Source organism: Asterias rubens, chromosome 9 (assembly GCF_902459465.1).
Source record: "Asterias rubens chromosome 9, eAstRub1.3, whole genome shotgun sequence".
Lineage (NCBI taxonomy): Eukaryota > Metazoa > Echinodermata > Asteroidea > Forcipulatida > Asteriidae > Asterias > Asterias rubens.
Genome location: NC_047070.1, coordinates 8,901,769 through 8,917,795, shown reverse-complemented (window position 1 = coordinate 8,917,795; position 16,027 = coordinate 8,901,769). Strand labels below are relative to the sequence as shown.

Sequence of the window (16,027 nt, the reverse complement as noted above, 5' to 3'; positions counted from 1 at the left end):
ACGTATCTACCAAACAAGGGTCTCAAGGCGCTGAGTATATACAAACTTCCAGAAAGATAGGCGATTGCAGTGATGAGTTTTGAGACCCTATTATTTAGCACGATGTAATGGTTTACAAGGTGCTATGGCGCATACAGCAGCCACAGCCAGGAACACCGGGGCGAACCCCTTCTCTTTTCGATAAGTGTACTAGGTTCTTTTACATGCGTTACACGACACATGGGACCAACGGCTTTATGTCCCACCCGAAGGACGAAGCAATGGTTAAGTGTCTTGCTAAAGGACACAAGTGTCATGGCTGGGGATTCGAACCCACACTCTGCTGATCAGAAAAACCAGAGTTTGAATTCGGTGTTCTTAACCGCTTGGCCACGACACGGAAGCTGGAACAGGTATGCTGCTGTAATGGATAAGAAGCAAACAAATACGGAGGCATTTACAGAATCCATAAAGGCTCGTTTTGAAATTTTGAAATTTTGACAATACAACAAAAATAAACTCAAAGATGAGAAAAAAAAATAAATTATAAATCGGTGGTACACTCTTTCTCAAACTCAAATATTTCAGTGATACCTCTTTCTCAGAAACTTCGGAGGGAGTTATTTCTCACAATGTTTTGATACTATCAACAGCTCTCCAATGCTTATTACCAAGTAAGTTTTCATGCTAATATATGTGTATTTATCAAACATGGCCAGTGCCTTTAGTACACATCCCCTTTAAAAAATATTGAATGGTACATTGATATTTCAGAGGTAAAATTTTTATGCTACATTGATCACTTTTACTTTGCCTTGGGCACTCTTCCCATCAGATAGAACTCTTTGTTTGGTCTCATATCGGTCAGGTGGGCCATACGATTAGATAACGCAAAGAATGCAGCAATAGCAGCAATGTCCCAGGCATCCTCACGGTCCAGTCCATGTTTCTCAAGCTTCTTTAAGTGATCCTCGGTGATCGTCTCTGACTTGCAGACTGTCATGGCAAACTCCAGGATGGCATGTTGCCTGGGATCTAGCTCGGCGCATTCCCAGTTAACGGCAACCTTGGGGGGGGGGGGGGGGGGGTGAAAGAACCAGACTATGTTTACTAAATGATCAATTTGATTACATACATTATAAGTTATCACACAAGCGCGAGTGGAATACGGAAAAATATAGCGCTTCTGCGTCCCTTATCCAACGAGGCCGTAATTCCACGAGCGCGTGTGTGATAACGTATTTATCTTCTAGCAAACTTGGCGCGTGACATAGAACACACAATACGCATGGTAATGATATTAGCCGTGCAATACATGTACAGTATAGGTTTTTATCACCACTCCATTCTGATTGGAGGATTAGTGTGACTTGATAAAACATACATACACAGGGATTTAATATAGCGCTGCTTCCTAATAGACCACAGTGCTTTAACAAACAGACAATAGCAATGAAAATGAATTGGAGGTGCGTATGGTGATGGGAAGATTGTTCCACAGTCATTGAGAGGCTAAAGAAATTGTTTTTTTGCTGCTTGGTTTGTTTTCAGCAAGACAGCTTTTGTCTGATGCCAAGCGAAGCCCAGCCCTAGTTTGACTGTAAAAAGAAAACATTTCTTTTGATTTCGTTTGTTCTAGATGATTTCCCAACAAGGAAACCAACCAAAGTTACCACAAGGGGATGTGGCGAGCATGGGGGATAACTGACTCCCAAAGTAATCGAGAATGTGGTTGGCGTCAGGGCCAAATTTCATGGTACTGCATATCAAAGAATTCTTTGCTATGGCATGTAAAGCAATGAGCACGTACAAAATGTACTCTCATCAGGGCAGTGACAGGGTATAAGTGCACAAATCCACGCTAAGCAGGACTATGAAATTGCACACAGTTGGGTCAATGGGTTCTGACTAAGTTCATGAAGATCCTTGAAATCATAACACGAAATTCACTGTCCCAAAGTATAACTACATGTACAATGTATTAGCCTTTGGGGGTGGGGGTGGTATAATTGACCTTTTAGGGAAGCACCGTTTGATTTGGGTGGACACAGTCAACTCTTGTTATAGCTAGGTCTCTTGGACTGTCCAAACATGGAGTGCAAAGTACCTGTTTCAATTACAGGTTATAAGAGGACAGCAAAACGAAGGAGCACAACGTCTAAACTAGATTAAGGACTTCAGAATGTACTCTTCATCGACAGACCCTATTATAAAAACTGCACTTTAAAATGAGAGTCGGAGAGCCGACTGTATACAACAAATTTCACCCAAACATAAAAGTGCCCTTGTAATGAATGTGTCAGTAAATGGCTTAAAAACAAAGTCCCAAATATCTGAACTTCAATTTCTTTCCCACCTGGTCAGCAAGAATTGGATTCTTGGAGTAGATCCTGAATAAAGCGGAGTGAGATATGACGCAATACAGACAGTTGTTGCTCGAGCTTGTTGCCACGACGATCATTTCCTTGTCGGCTTTTGTGAGGGATCCCGTTTCCTTTCCCATGAGGGCATCGTAGTAGGCAAAGAAGGCACGGAACTCTGCAGGTCTGTGTGACAGGGCTTTGAAGACGTTAGGGACGAAACCAGACTGAAAAAAAAGAAAAGCAAACTCGTTTTTAATATTTTGCACAATACATATGCACCATTGAAAATGGGTTCCATTTTATGGCTTAAAGGAACTGGACACTTTTGATAATTGTCAAAAACCAATCCTATCACTTGGTTATGCATAAAATAACTTCTGTGAAAATTTTAACTCAGTTGGTCGTTCGAAGTTGCGAGAGAATAATGGAAGAAACAACAACCGTGTCACACAAGTTGTGTGCTTTCAGATGCTTGATTTTTGAGACCTCAGCTGAGGTCTCAAAATCAAGTCAAATATTTTAGTGAGAAATTACTTCTTTCAGAGGGAGCCATTTCTTGCAATGTTTTAAACTATCAACACTGCTCTCCATTGCTCTTAACCAATAAAGTTTTTGTGCTAATTAATGTTTTGAGTAATTACCAATATAGTGTCCAGCCGTCAATTTTACCAAACCCTTCCGAACTTAGGAATAATCTAAGGACTTAGGATGAGTTAAGTTCTGTATTCTGTATTTAGTTGGGTGCATTAAACCCATCCTATAGTTCAGACAAAAATTACTCGTCCGAACTCGAGATCAATCCTAGCTTTTAGTGAAATCGACTGTAGTGTACCTTTTCTGCAACTTCACTGATCTGGTCCTGCATATCTTCAGGAAGGTCTTTTAGCTCTGGAGTTGGGTAACGACTGATAGGATGCTCATCCGATACACTGGAAAATCCCCGATGTCTTATAGTGGCACAGCTGCCCACTTTCTATAGCATTAAAAAAAAGTAAAAAATCCATTTTTATTGCACTCTACAAAAAATCAACAACTCAAATACATTTCAGAGGAAAAGAAGAAGCAGTTCAGTATGTTTAGTTTGATGCTTTGCATGGTGTGGAGAAATAAAAAGAAACTATGATTGAATAAATATTAATAAGTAAACTTGCGGGTACAACCATGTGTAAATCTCTTTTGAGTGAGTGTTGGCTATGAAAACAGCCGGTTTGGTCTCAATGTTTTGAACAGCATACTCTGTGACAGTACACTGTTCGTCTCGAAACTTCAAGACCAAACCAGCTCTTTTCAGAGCCAACACACATTCAAAAGAGACTTACACATGGAGCAAGTTCGAGTGTGCACAATGGTTAACTAAAGGTTGACCATTTTGACTCAAACCCAGGCTGGTCGACCATTGGTTGACTACTGTGGTCGACCATTTGGCACCAGCCTCGAGACCATGGTTTCTTTACTGGTCCCAACAGCATGTTCAATTCTAACATGTGTTAAGCGCAGAGGGGAACCAGTGACACTTTAGAGAAAAGGTGGAAGGTTGACTAGACTTGCTCCGAGTCGTTCGGGCGAGTACGTCACTGCGCATGTGCATTGCTAGTCTGTGGTCGACCACTCATGGTGGACTAAATGTGCGCACTCGAACTTGCTCCCAGTTGACGGCGAATAGCGGCAAGATAATGCACTGTACTCAGAGCCATGCGCACTTGGGCTCACACTATCAATTGGTACATGATGATCACATCGCCAGTGCAGCACTTTGACATATTTTCGGAAATAATTTCTTCCATGGATATATTTGTTAGCTGTGATCTCATTAAGATAGTAAGGGACACTATGAATATATGAACGGAATTTCAGCTTCTCAAATCAGGTAAAAAATAAAGAAAACTGTAGTCAAGTTTGTAGTCGCATTGTAAAGAACCTTTATACCCAGGACGTCAGTGCAGTGACACTGACTGACTACAGGGCTAGCTCCCGGGGGAGCCTTATAAGTTTCTAGAAGTATACCCTAGAGTATGATAAGAACTATAGGGAAAGAGACAAACAGCCCAACGAAGAAGTTGGATCAAGAAAGGCAATTTTTTAAATTGTTTATGTCCTCATATTATCCTATACATAGGCTCATAGCATTGCAACCTTTTTTTGTTTGAACTTTGACCCCCAACAAAACGCAGAACTAACTCCCGATTAGTAACTAAATACTAAATAGTATTTTATTAGTAATACTCCGTCTGTTGTTCGCTACCCCAGCCCCCCCCCCCCCCCCCCCCCCGAGGACCCTCCTCTCCACACACTCACCCAGTAGTTTTTCAGCGAGGTGCGATGCCATAGCAGACGAAAATTTGCAAAATTCCAGAGTCGACGTCCAACTAGTGTTGTTTTCAGAGACGCCATGTTGTTTGTTTACAAATTGGACGGGTGTAAATTTGTCTGCTGCGCTGGCTTACACTGCCAGCAACTGTGTTATTGGTGAAACCAATTCTGTACCCGCCCTTTAAATTAGACTTTACCCAAGTATTAATCCCGTGAGAGCATCACAAAACTCCCACAGGGTGGCGGATATGCTTAGGGACCTGTCGTATGAGAACGAGACTTGAATCAAGTCTAGTGTGAAGTTTGTTTCTTTCGTATTCGATACTCGAACACCAAACAAGTACCAGTTACTGGTTTGGCATTCAAAATTCATTTGTGCACAAATTCAATTCCAAGGTAGGCCTACACACTAGCCCTGGCGGCCTTACACTCCGTATTATACTACAGCGACATAAGATCAGTAACTAATTTCATTTATACAAGGCCCCCACAGCTTGTTCTTCTCGGTGCATGCCATTTGAGAATAAGTTTGTTTCAGAATAAAGGGAGATACAGAGCTATGTAAAGAGAGCTTCACATGGAGGAACTTTTGTGGTAAGAGTCTAGTAATTTTATACCTTTACCAACAATACAAATTAGATTGGCCTGCAACTGCCGAGGCCTTAAATTATGGGAAAATGCCTGCAACTGCCTAGGCGGGGTAATTACTAATTAACAATAATTAATATTTATTACTTACAACTTTAACCAATGAGCAGGTTCTTCCCTGTGAGGGGCAAACACCACCAAGCCAAGTCCAAACCTGCTACATTGGCTAAGGAAAATAGTAGCGAAGAAAACTGCCTTAATAATCGAGAACCTTCTCTGACCAGAGCTGACGATGAAGTGGACGAGCATTTGCTATGCGCCCCTCGTTGTCGTTACACCTCAGCAGTTTTCAAAAGAAGAAAGGAACAAAAAGCGTGCGTCTTTTGTGCACAAAGAAAGTCTTATTTATTCTTAAAGGAATTCACTACAGAACCAGTGTTTGTTGTCACGAGGTTGACGGGCGCCATTTTAAAGCATAACACAACGAAGAAGTTAGATCAAGAAAAGGTAATTTTTTTAATTTTGTATGTCCCCATATTATCATATACATAGGCTCATAGCATTGCAACCTTTTTTTGTTTGAACTTTGATCCAATTTGTGCCCCACGTTGAACAAGCTTCGGCGGGAAATATGTTAGTCGGATATGGTCGGGTCGCAGTCTCAAATCCCGTGCTAAAAATGGTACACGACGCACAGGTAATACAGTACAGCGGTTTGGCTTGGCTGGTACCCTTAATCTGGTTAGTCGCGATCTTTCTAACTGTAAAGTAAAGCTGGAAGGAGGACTGCAATGACGTACGTAGTTCTAAATTTCACCGAGAAAAGGTAAATCTTTGTTTTTTTTAATGTCCCGGTCAAATACACTTCCGTTAAACCTCAAAGTACTTCTGTGAACGGTATTTGTTGGTGTTTCACACTGACACATGTAGATTTTAAGCCGTCTCAAACTAGTCATGACACTTGTTGACGTGCCGGCCTCGCTAGTACCGGGTTCACGGGGTCGATCCCTCACGAGTGCTTTACATGTACCCGGTATCAGTACCTCTAGAAACTATAAGGCTCCAGTTTCTAGAAGTACTCCATCTGCATGTATCCGCACGGCTCTTAGATCTACCTCGATCATAGTGGATCTTATAACGATCATATGCTAATCATTTAAATCCCATATTCAAAATATATTCTATTTAAATTACAATATTGGAAAAGTTTCCGTATGGCGCCACCACTTTTTCATTTGATATGAAATAATATAGTATCTAATTTACCTCAATGAGATATCCTTTTTTGTAAAAATTAGTGAAAAAGTGGTGGCGCCATACGGAATGTTATCCACAATATTTAATATGGAGCAAAATGTTTAGGGCCAATAATAATATTGATCCTGCTTGACTGAGCCCAACTCAAAAAAATCTCTTAGTACCCAATCGATTTTGCCATGCTTGTCAATGAGTACGAGTAGGCCCTTGGTGCTCAACATCTGCCGTCTCGCATTATTTAATCTCGCCTTTTAGGTTTTCAATATCGTGTTAGGTTTTTTAATCTTGTGTTAGGTTTTCAGTCTGGCATGAGGGTTTTTGATCCTACGTTTGGGTTATTAAATCTGGTTTTTCAATCTGACAATAGGTGCTCAATTTGCATTAAGTTGTTAAATTTTGCATTAGTTTTCGCGCTAGTTCTACTGATGCTTGATGGCCTTTTACAGCTTTTCAGTGATTTGTGTTATCTTCTGTGCTTTTTTATATGCCCTCTCTTGCCTTAATGTATTTTGGGGATTTAGGAGACATACGCCTTTTGGCGTTAGTTTTTTTTTCTCTTCACTTTTATGTTCTCTGGGCACCCCACTATTGTCTTACTTTATGTGTGAACAGGTGTTGTGAATGTGTTTGGCCGAATAAATATTATAATTCTTATTACATGTAGTATTATTACAAAACAAAGGGGTTTTGATCTTTATCGAACAAAAGCAACACTGCTGTTAAATAATTTGGAGAAACAAATAGTTTCTTCCTGCAAGGAAGAACCCATTTATATGGGTATCAGTTCAGACTTTGGTTTATCTGACTGCCTCTCCTTGCTCATCAAATACAATTAAAACAAATCATGGTTTGTTAAATGGATGTTCTTATACTTTATTTGCAGATATGGTTGAACTGTACCAAGATGCTAGCAATACATCTTTTTGTGTTTCTTGAGGAGAAACCAAGCATCATCAGTTGTGTCAAGATCGGTTCTGCACTCAAGCTTGCAAGAAGAAGATTGGAAACAGGTCAGTGCATTGTATCAATGCTGGGTAATATTTATTGTTTATGCATTTTTTACATTACGCATTAAATGGACCACGTTATCACTAAAGAAAACATGATATCATAAATATCAAGAGAGGTGTTGTTTCGAGACAATGTAATCTTCTTTTGCGAGTATGTTGGTGAAGAGAGAGAGAGAAACTTCATGTACAACAAAACTCTCAAGAATGTACGATTGAAAACACAACTATTTCACCTGTCAAATCTGTGAGAGATCTGGGAGTTGTGCTTGATGCCAGGATGTCAATGGACGACCATGTTGCCAAACTGAATAAGAACATAAACTCTCACCTACGAAATATTGCCAAGATATGCCCAACGTTAATGATGATATACCTGTCATCCCATCGAGGTTTCTACGCTCTTCTTTAGAGAACCTCTTGGCTGAACTTCGCACGGTCTGGTGCTGGTTCAGTGTATGGAACTCATTACCATCACATCTTCACCATGCAACTACACTTGGACAATTTTAAGAAACTACTTATGACTCATTTATACCGAAATAGTGACTGTTTTATTTGATTTTGTGTTGGAATTTGGTTGCATCTTCTGTAGGGGCATTGTAACTTTAAGCGCAAGGCGACTAATTTGTAAATAATTGTTGATATGTATGTTCATACGCTGTAAATTGACAGAGGTGACTAATTTTTATGATGTTGACGAACTGACATGAGTTGTTTATGTGGTGCTGTTTGAGGCCCACTAGTGGGTGCTCCAGAGCATCTTGGTGAGATTATGGTCGAACAGACATGCCAACGTGTACGTGTTCCCCATATTTCGTAATGGTGTTTGTTATAAATATGGTTGTACAGGTTTTGCAAAAAAGAAACTGATTTCGAGCATCGCCACCGCAAAACTACCATTTTCACTGCCAAAAATGAAGTGCCCTTCTTCACTCCTTTTTTTATAATGACACAAATATTTGTTTTTGCCGTCTACCTGCGGCCGACAATAATTATCCAGTGAATTGTATTCTTCTACTCTATTCAGCAGTCGTGATATTCAACGTTCACAAACAAGCGTAAGGGAGACCGATTTCTCCCACATTGTCATTGCATGCACACGCTAGCGCGAAGCTGTGTCGCATAATCCACACGCCTGGATGCAGGGGTCTTGAGATGACGGTACGATGGTTTGAAGATAACTTGAGATGGATGGAGAGACAAGAGACTGGTTGGTGATCTTGCATTCAATGTCCTGGATAGGGTTTCTTGGTAGGCGTGCATAGTGTTGGCCGACAGAATCCAAGTCACCTTGTGGTCATAGTCAGAGGAGAATATGACCATAGTGGTGTTACTCTTGGATGTGGTGGTGGACTTCTTGAGAGATTGCATGATCTCAGTGGATACAGACTTGACAGGTTTAGGGTTAGGGTTTGTTTTGGTTCATGAGGTAGATCTCAGATGGTGACACTGTTTTGCTTTTTGGTTGTTCCTTGGTAGTTTGGCCTTTTCTGAGGGATTGCAGGATCTGGATACGGACTGTAGTTAGGTTTAGAGTTAGGTTTAGGGTTAGGGTTTGTGTTTCGGTTGTTGACTGTGATCATGTCCACCTCTGACAACGACCTCAAGGTAACTGAGATTCTGTCGACTAACACTTACAAACGTTTACAAATAAGCCCCATTTTGGCCATCGACGCAAGATCACCAACCATTCTCCAGTTTCTCCATCAGTCTTAAGCCATCGACACACCTACTTACCGTCACCTCAAGCCCTCTGCATCCTCCTGACCTTGCTTCTTGGTCAATGCAAGATACACAATCCCATTATTCCCCTCTGCACATCGTGCCAGAGGTTAATTACCAACATACAATGCGGCCAGACATCTCACCAAGATACGTCACCCACAAGTCGGCCTCACACAGCACCACATCACCAACTCAAGCAAGTTAGTCAACATCGTAAAATGACATTCACGTCAATCAATCTGACATTCTTGTTTATGATGGCTTCTCAGAACTAAAAGACTTTATTGCAGTTTGGGTGGGTTCAGAAAAAATTCTTTGGAGCTCCTATGTTTTTCCCCGCTTTTTTCTCTTTTTTTTTGCATTCTTAATTTAATGTCCTTTTGACCATTACGAGTATGAAATTGCCATTGATGACTTCATGGTTCCGAGAAGAGGATAATTGCAAAATACTTTAAGGAGAATAGAGGAGAAATTGTAGATTTATTAATAGAATGTATGAACCAAAGGCGAGTACATTGTAATGATGAATCTATACTTCGGAGTCTATTCTCTGGCTTAAACTCCCAAAGCCATTGATTACAAAGTATTATATAACACCCAAGCCGATCCTTGCCATTTGATTGGAGGATTGTCCGTCACGTGATAGCAAATAAAAGTACCATTGCACGCTGAGTCACTCACCGTGCTTTTTCGTTCCATCCGAAAAGTACTATTGCACGCTGCCAGCGTGCAATGGTACTTTTTGGATGGAATGAAAAAGACGAGTAAAAACATCACTGCGTGCGCGTGTCTTTGTAAGAATAATATTAGTAAAATTACTAATACTAGCATTCGGATTCTACAATTAAAAATTGTAGGCCTACGCTTTGTTTGTTTTGAAAGTTGTATCTTTCAATAAAAATGACAAATATCTACTTGGATGTTATATAAAACAAATAATGAATGTTTTTCATTCGTGCAATGGTGCGAATATGTTCATTCGTTGAAAGCTGGAATGTTCCATTCAACTCGGCTCCGCCTCGTTGAATAGAACATTCCATCTTTCAATTTATGAACATATTCGCACCATTGCACTCATAAACATTCATTATGTGTATAATATTACTAATAACAATAACAAGTTTTATAGAGTTTCTTTTACAAAAGTTGCAAAGCGCTGTAGTAACTACGAATATGCACACATTATAATAAATTAGCTTAGAATAAAAATAAATGAATACATTCAATGAATTTGATTTTCAATAATAAATGTATATTTGTAAAGTTTACTCATGTGAAAATATAGTCAATGCCAAGTTTCTATGTTATCATTCATATGGTGTCTGATCGTATAAGAGAACAACATATGGCCCAAGGGAGTCTACCAGATCAGTTCAAATATTTTACTGAGAAATTACTTCTTTCTCAAAAACTAGTTACTTCAGAGGGAGCCGTTACTCACAATGTTTTATACTATCAACAGCTCTCCAATGCTCGTTACCAAGTAAGTTTTTATGCTCACAATTATTTTGAGTTATAACCAATAGTGTCCAATGCCTTTAAGTAGCATTCTCTCCTGAGCCACTTTTCCCAGTATTTGTTTTGTTAGCTCTGTGAACAGTCCAAACCACACCACTCTTCATTTCTTTCTTTATTTCATGAATTCTCTTGTGTCTAACACTCTAAACTTCTCTCTGATGATATCTGTATGTTCCCTGTAGCTCTCGTACTTAGCCACTTTTGTTCTCTTAGTCCTGTACTTGTTCTACTTGGCCCAACACCCCTCTCAGTCAGCGTTGTGGGTAAATCTGTCGCAAAATCACAGCAATTCAGGTACCTTGGTGTAACATCCACTCTTCAAGCTACTCCTCTTTCAACATACTTGCCAACGTCTTTGGCTTTCTCACCCCCCTTCGGTCAGCTAAATCATATCTATTGGAACATACGCCTGAAACTCGCAACCAAGCTGAGGTTGTTTACAATGTTTCTCCTCATCTTACTAGTGATCAAAACACAAACACTCCTGCAAGGGACAAACACAGACTCCAGCCTTCAAGCTCAGGTCTCAGCAAGGCATTCTTTGCTTCAGTCGTTGCATAAATGGGTTGACTTGTCCTGTACTTTTTCTGGACTTAGCCCACCACCCGCCTTATTCAGAGTTGGAGGTTATTATTTCGTAAACTGACAGAAGTTCAGGTACCTTGGGTGTAACAACATCCTCTACTCAGGCTCCTTTCTGACAGTTGATGACATCTCGAGCTGCTTTATCCACCATCTGTCAGCTAATTCATATATAATGGAACAACCGCTGAAACTCCCAACCAAGCTGAGGATATTAAGAACATGTAGCCTCTCCGTCCTGCTCTGAATAAAAAACAAACGCAGGCTTTAGCCTTCAACCTAAGGTTTCAACGAGGCTTCCATGATTTCACTCTTTTGATAAACAACTAACTGTTTTATTAATGATGATGAGTCCTTTGCATCGACTTCATGTTCTCCTTCTTCTGGTTAGACACCTTTGTTCTGACACCTGGTTATGGTTATGGATTTGGTCATGGTATGGTCAAGGTTTAAGGCTAGGATTAGTGTTAGGGTATGGGATGGGTAAGGGTTAGGGCCTAGGGTAAGGGTTTGGGGATTGGGTTCGATTAGGTTAGAAGACGGTAGGGTGTCAGAACATTGTTGTGTAACCAGAAAATTCAACTGGTGCTAACTGATGGAAAAGGGGCCACTACAAAGGTCTTGAATTGCAGGGTTGCAAGCATGCCGACTTATCGCTTCTCTCCATAATCAGATTACGGATTGCCAACATGTCTGTCAATTGACACAACACATGCTTCAATGAGTCATGGGTATTCATGGACTTGCATTCATCTCGACGAACCAATCCCTTTGCTGGCCATCAGGTAACACAGCCAAGTTTCCAGTGTTTGGCATGCTCAACACCGGCAACAACTTTGGCGTAAGCAAATCAAAGACGGTTGTTCAGCAAAGACCAAAAATGGTCATTGCTAAGAAAAACAGCAAGCAACACAATTTTCTATCACACAATGTGATGATCCTCAAGGGCCTTGATGGTTTCATCTGTCACATGCATGATGTCCTCGTACACCCTATCACTCAGATCGCAGGACAGTCGAGTGAGAGATTCCTACAACACAGGACATGGAATAATGATTGATTAAATTTTAATGTGGCACTTGACCACATTTTCAAGCATCTGGACTTAGCCCAGGCACACGCCAAACAGCTGCATTTGGTCAGTACCCAGTTCCCACTACATTAAATAGCCACAACGCTTCATGGGTATGTACAACTTAGATCTAACCTCAAATAAACCTCAAATGAACAATCCACGAAAAACTCTGTTTCCTTCTCTATTTCATGAAACCTCTGTTTCATTTTGTATCTCTAGCATATACTCCATAAAGATATCTATCAGTCCTCAGTTGCTTTCTCTACTGAGCAACTCCTTGTCCTAACTTGTTCAGTTCTTTCTGTGAACAATCCAGTCAACAACACTCTAAATTCTTTCTCTATTTCATGAAACCTCTGTTTCCTTCCTGTATCTAACACTCTACGCCTACTCTTTGATGATATCTGTCTGCCCTGAGTAGCTTTCTCTACTGAGCCACTTCTTGTCCTAACTTATTAAGTTCTCAACAACACTCTTTATTTCTTACACAACTGTTTCATTCCTGTGTTTAACACTCTAGCGTACTCTTTAACAAGATTGTTCTGTCCTTATTAGCTCTCTCTTCTGAAGTCAGTCTTGTCATGTTTTGTTAGCTGACTGTGAGCAATCCCAGCCACATCACCACTTGTTTGTTCTTTGTAACTTTTTTTTTGCACTGTTTTTTTTTTCAAGTTGCATCTAGTTACAAAAATTGTTTACTTTGTTCAGGTTTCACCGAGTTTTCTTTAATTAAAGGCACTGGACACATTTGGTCACTGTCAAGAATCCTAACATATGCATACAAAAATTATGTGAATATTTGGACCTAATTGGTCATTGAAGTTGCAAGAGCATAATGAAGAAAAACACCCTTGTTGCACACAATTGTGTGCTTTCAAATGCATTTATAACAAAGGCTTCACTTGTTTGTTATTTGGAGTGAAACATCTGCTCTTTTTCAAATATTTAAGGGGTTACAATTTATCACAATGTTTTATACTATCATTACCTCTCCCTTGTTTGTTTTTGTTCTGCCTCTTTGAACAGGGTCTTAACACTAGATAAATTGCGCATTATAAATGCATTATAATGTAATTGTTGTTGTTGTTGTTGTTGTTATAAGTATTAATGCCACAAAAGGGCGACACTTAAAGGCACTGGACGCTTTTTGGTATATGTCAAAGACCAGTCTTCTCACTTGGTGTATCTCAACATATTCTGCATAAAATAACAAACCTGTGCAAATGTGAATTTGTCAGAATTGCATTAGAATAATGGAAGAAAAAACACCATTGGCGCACAAATGTTGTGCGATCAGATGCTTGAATTTGAGACCTCAGCTGAGGTCTCAAGTTCAATTTAAATATTTTAATGAGAAATTACTTCTTTCTCAAAAGCAAAATACTTTAGAGGAAGCTGTTTCTCACAAAGTGTTATACTATCAACAGCTCTCCATTGCCCATTACCAAGTAAGTTTTTATGCTTGCAACTATTTTGAGTAATTACCATCATTGTCCTGTGCCTTTAATACTGAACAGCTTTACTTGGGCGACCCATAGCTGTCTCCCTGTTTTAATTAAAGCCAATGCATCAGAGTTAATTGTTCAGTGTGGACAACTGACCCAATATACACGTTTTCATGTGATAAAAATATGGCCACTCAATGTTTTAATCGGATAACTCAGAAATTGTTTTTTTTAACTGATGATCACATCAGGTGAATTGGGTTAGTATAAGGTGTTTCATTGTGTTTTGTTCTCTTTATTTACTTATCAAGTAAGAAAACTGCAAGAGAATCTGACTTGGTAGATTTGATAATAATTTAGATTTGACTGAGCAAAGAAGAATTGAAGGGAGCTGGGCCTTGAACATTCAAGTCTCGCTCCATTCAATTTTTCTTTGTTCAATGTTCATGCTGCGCTTTGGAATAGGGTCTTTTACACTAGATAGGTGGCGCATTATTATAAGTTTTCACACAAGCGGTAGTGGAATGCGGAAAAATATAGCGCTTCTGCAGCCCATATCCAACAAGGCCAAAAGTTTTTTGTATTCCACGAAATGAGCTGAAAGTCAACATTTCTCCTCTTTATTATACTTATCAAGTAGGAAAACCGCAAGGGAATCTGACTTGGTAGGTTTTAAATAATAACTGCTGCCCTTTTGTTTTACATTATTGAATATTATAATTATTCCATACTTTTGTTAGAAAACAGATTAATTATAAGAAATATAAGGTGTTTCATTGTGTTTTGTTCTCTTTATTTTACTTTATCAAGTAAGAAGACCGCAAGGGAATCTAACTTGGTAGATTTTAAATAATTTAGATTTGACTGAACAAAAAAAAATTGACTGGAGCGGGCCCCGCTCCCTTCAATTTGTCTTTGTTCAAACCCCATTGCTTTATTTTACTTGCAGGAATCAATGGGAACAATGACCTGAGATGTGTGAGAAGTTGTGCATGGAGGCAGCCAATTGCACGCAGGGACTCATGCAAAGGCTGCTGTAGAGACTCTTTAAGTGCCCTTTAATTGCCTCGTGATGCCAAGAAGATTTTCTGTAGTGAAACTCTTGCCTTCATTCTTCAAGGCACACAAGGCAAAATGTCGTCAAGTTGTTATTCTTTCTTAATTTATTTGTAGCTAAACACAAGTAAATTAAAACAGTGTTCATTATAGACGATCAGAGCATACTGGGATTCAAACCAACGACCCTTGCAACTCATAGAGCAGTATCTTACCAACTATATAGGCTAAGCCGAGATTGCCTGGTAGCTAGAGGCACTTTTAATCCTATGTTTTGGCAGCGGGTTGCGCAACAATGTATAATAGAGGTTAAATTAGCTAGCGGGCAATCTTGGTAGTCTAGTTGGTAAGACACTGCTCTAAAATTGCAAGGGTCATGGGTTTGAAATATGCTTGTGATATATTTTCTCACAGTACTCAGGGATACAGTGCTAGCACACATTGGTGTTTACAGGTAGAATAATATTCTTAATATTCTTTATCCCCGGTGTAAATTTAACATCTATTATACAGAGCATACTGATCGAAACACCAGTTGAAACCATTGGTTCTTTTCAGAACCACCGCAACTCATTAAGAGACTTTAAACAGCATTTTTAAAACCACCTTTTTTAAAAAACAAAACAAAATAAAAATTAATCTATTAAAAAGGTTCACCCAAATGTGAGCACCCCAATGTGAGCACAATGTCAACAAGTGTTTGCCTAGAAAAACATTTGTTTCAAAATGTCAAAAACAATAAAAATTGTTCTCAAACTGATTTTGTTAACTTTTTGACTGAGAAAGTGTTAATACTTGAAAGTATCACATTGGCTTTATAAAACATCTGTTTCAAAAAGCTTGGATACTTATTTCATATTGTTACAAAACTTTCCCCAATTTGTGTATTAATTTGTACATTTATTTTTTACTTGTCATTATTCTGTTTAAACTTATATAAAGTATTTGAAGGAACACATTGCCTTGGATCGGACGAGTTGGTCTAACAAAAGCGTTTGAAACCGTTTTTACAAAAATGCATATGGTTGGATCAAGATGTTTTAAAAGTAGTATACAATGATCCACACAAATTTGCCTCGAAATTGCGTGGTTTTCCTTTGCTTTGCAAACTAACACCGT

General features: G+C 39.3%; 1 protein-coding gene and 1 long non-coding RNA gene across 3 annotated transcripts; one reads left to right on the top strand and one right to left on the bottom strand.

Annotated features, from left to right (window-relative positions):
* Positions 1-662: 662 nt before the first annotated feature.
* LOC117294479 lies at positions 663-4,933 on the bottom strand. The gene is made up of 4 exons (XM_033776903.1): positions 4,638-4,933; positions 3,175-3,315; positions 2,336-2,566; positions 663-1,045 (listed from the first exon to the last, which is right to left on the bottom strand). Exons 1-4 carry the CDS (start codon positions 4,731-4,733, stop codon positions 785-787), a joined length of 729 nt encoding a protein of 242 aa, XP_033632794.1. The 5' UTR covers positions 4,734-4,933; the 3' UTR covers positions 663-784.
* A 736-nt stretch (positions 4,934-5,669) lies between these two features.
* LOC117294480 lies at positions 5,670-15,902 on the top strand. Of its 2 annotated transcripts, none has more exons than XR_004519537.1 (3): positions 5,670-5,747; positions 7,381-7,507; positions 14,802-15,902. It is a non-coding gene; the product is annotated as an uncharacterized LOC117294480 (long non-coding RNA). The 2 variants fall into 2 exon arrangements; XR_004519536.1 differs by lacking the exon at positions 5,670-5,747 and adding an exon at positions 5,994-6,066.
* The last annotated feature ends 125 nt before the right edge of the window (positions 15,903-16,027 follow it).

Coding starts and splice junctions, on each gene's coding strand:
- LOC117294479 (XM_033776903.1), bottom strand. CDS start 4,733: ATGGCGTCTCTGAAAACAACACTAGTTGGACGTCGACTCTGGAATTTT. Junction 3,316..4,637: donor CCTCGCTGAAAAACTACTGG/GTGAGTGTGTGG, acceptor TTAATGCTATAG/AAAGTGGGCAGCTGTGCCAC. Junction 2,567..3,174: donor TCAGTGAAGTTGCAGAAAAG/GTACACTACAGT, acceptor CTTTTTTTTCAG/TCTGGTTTCGTCCCTAACGT.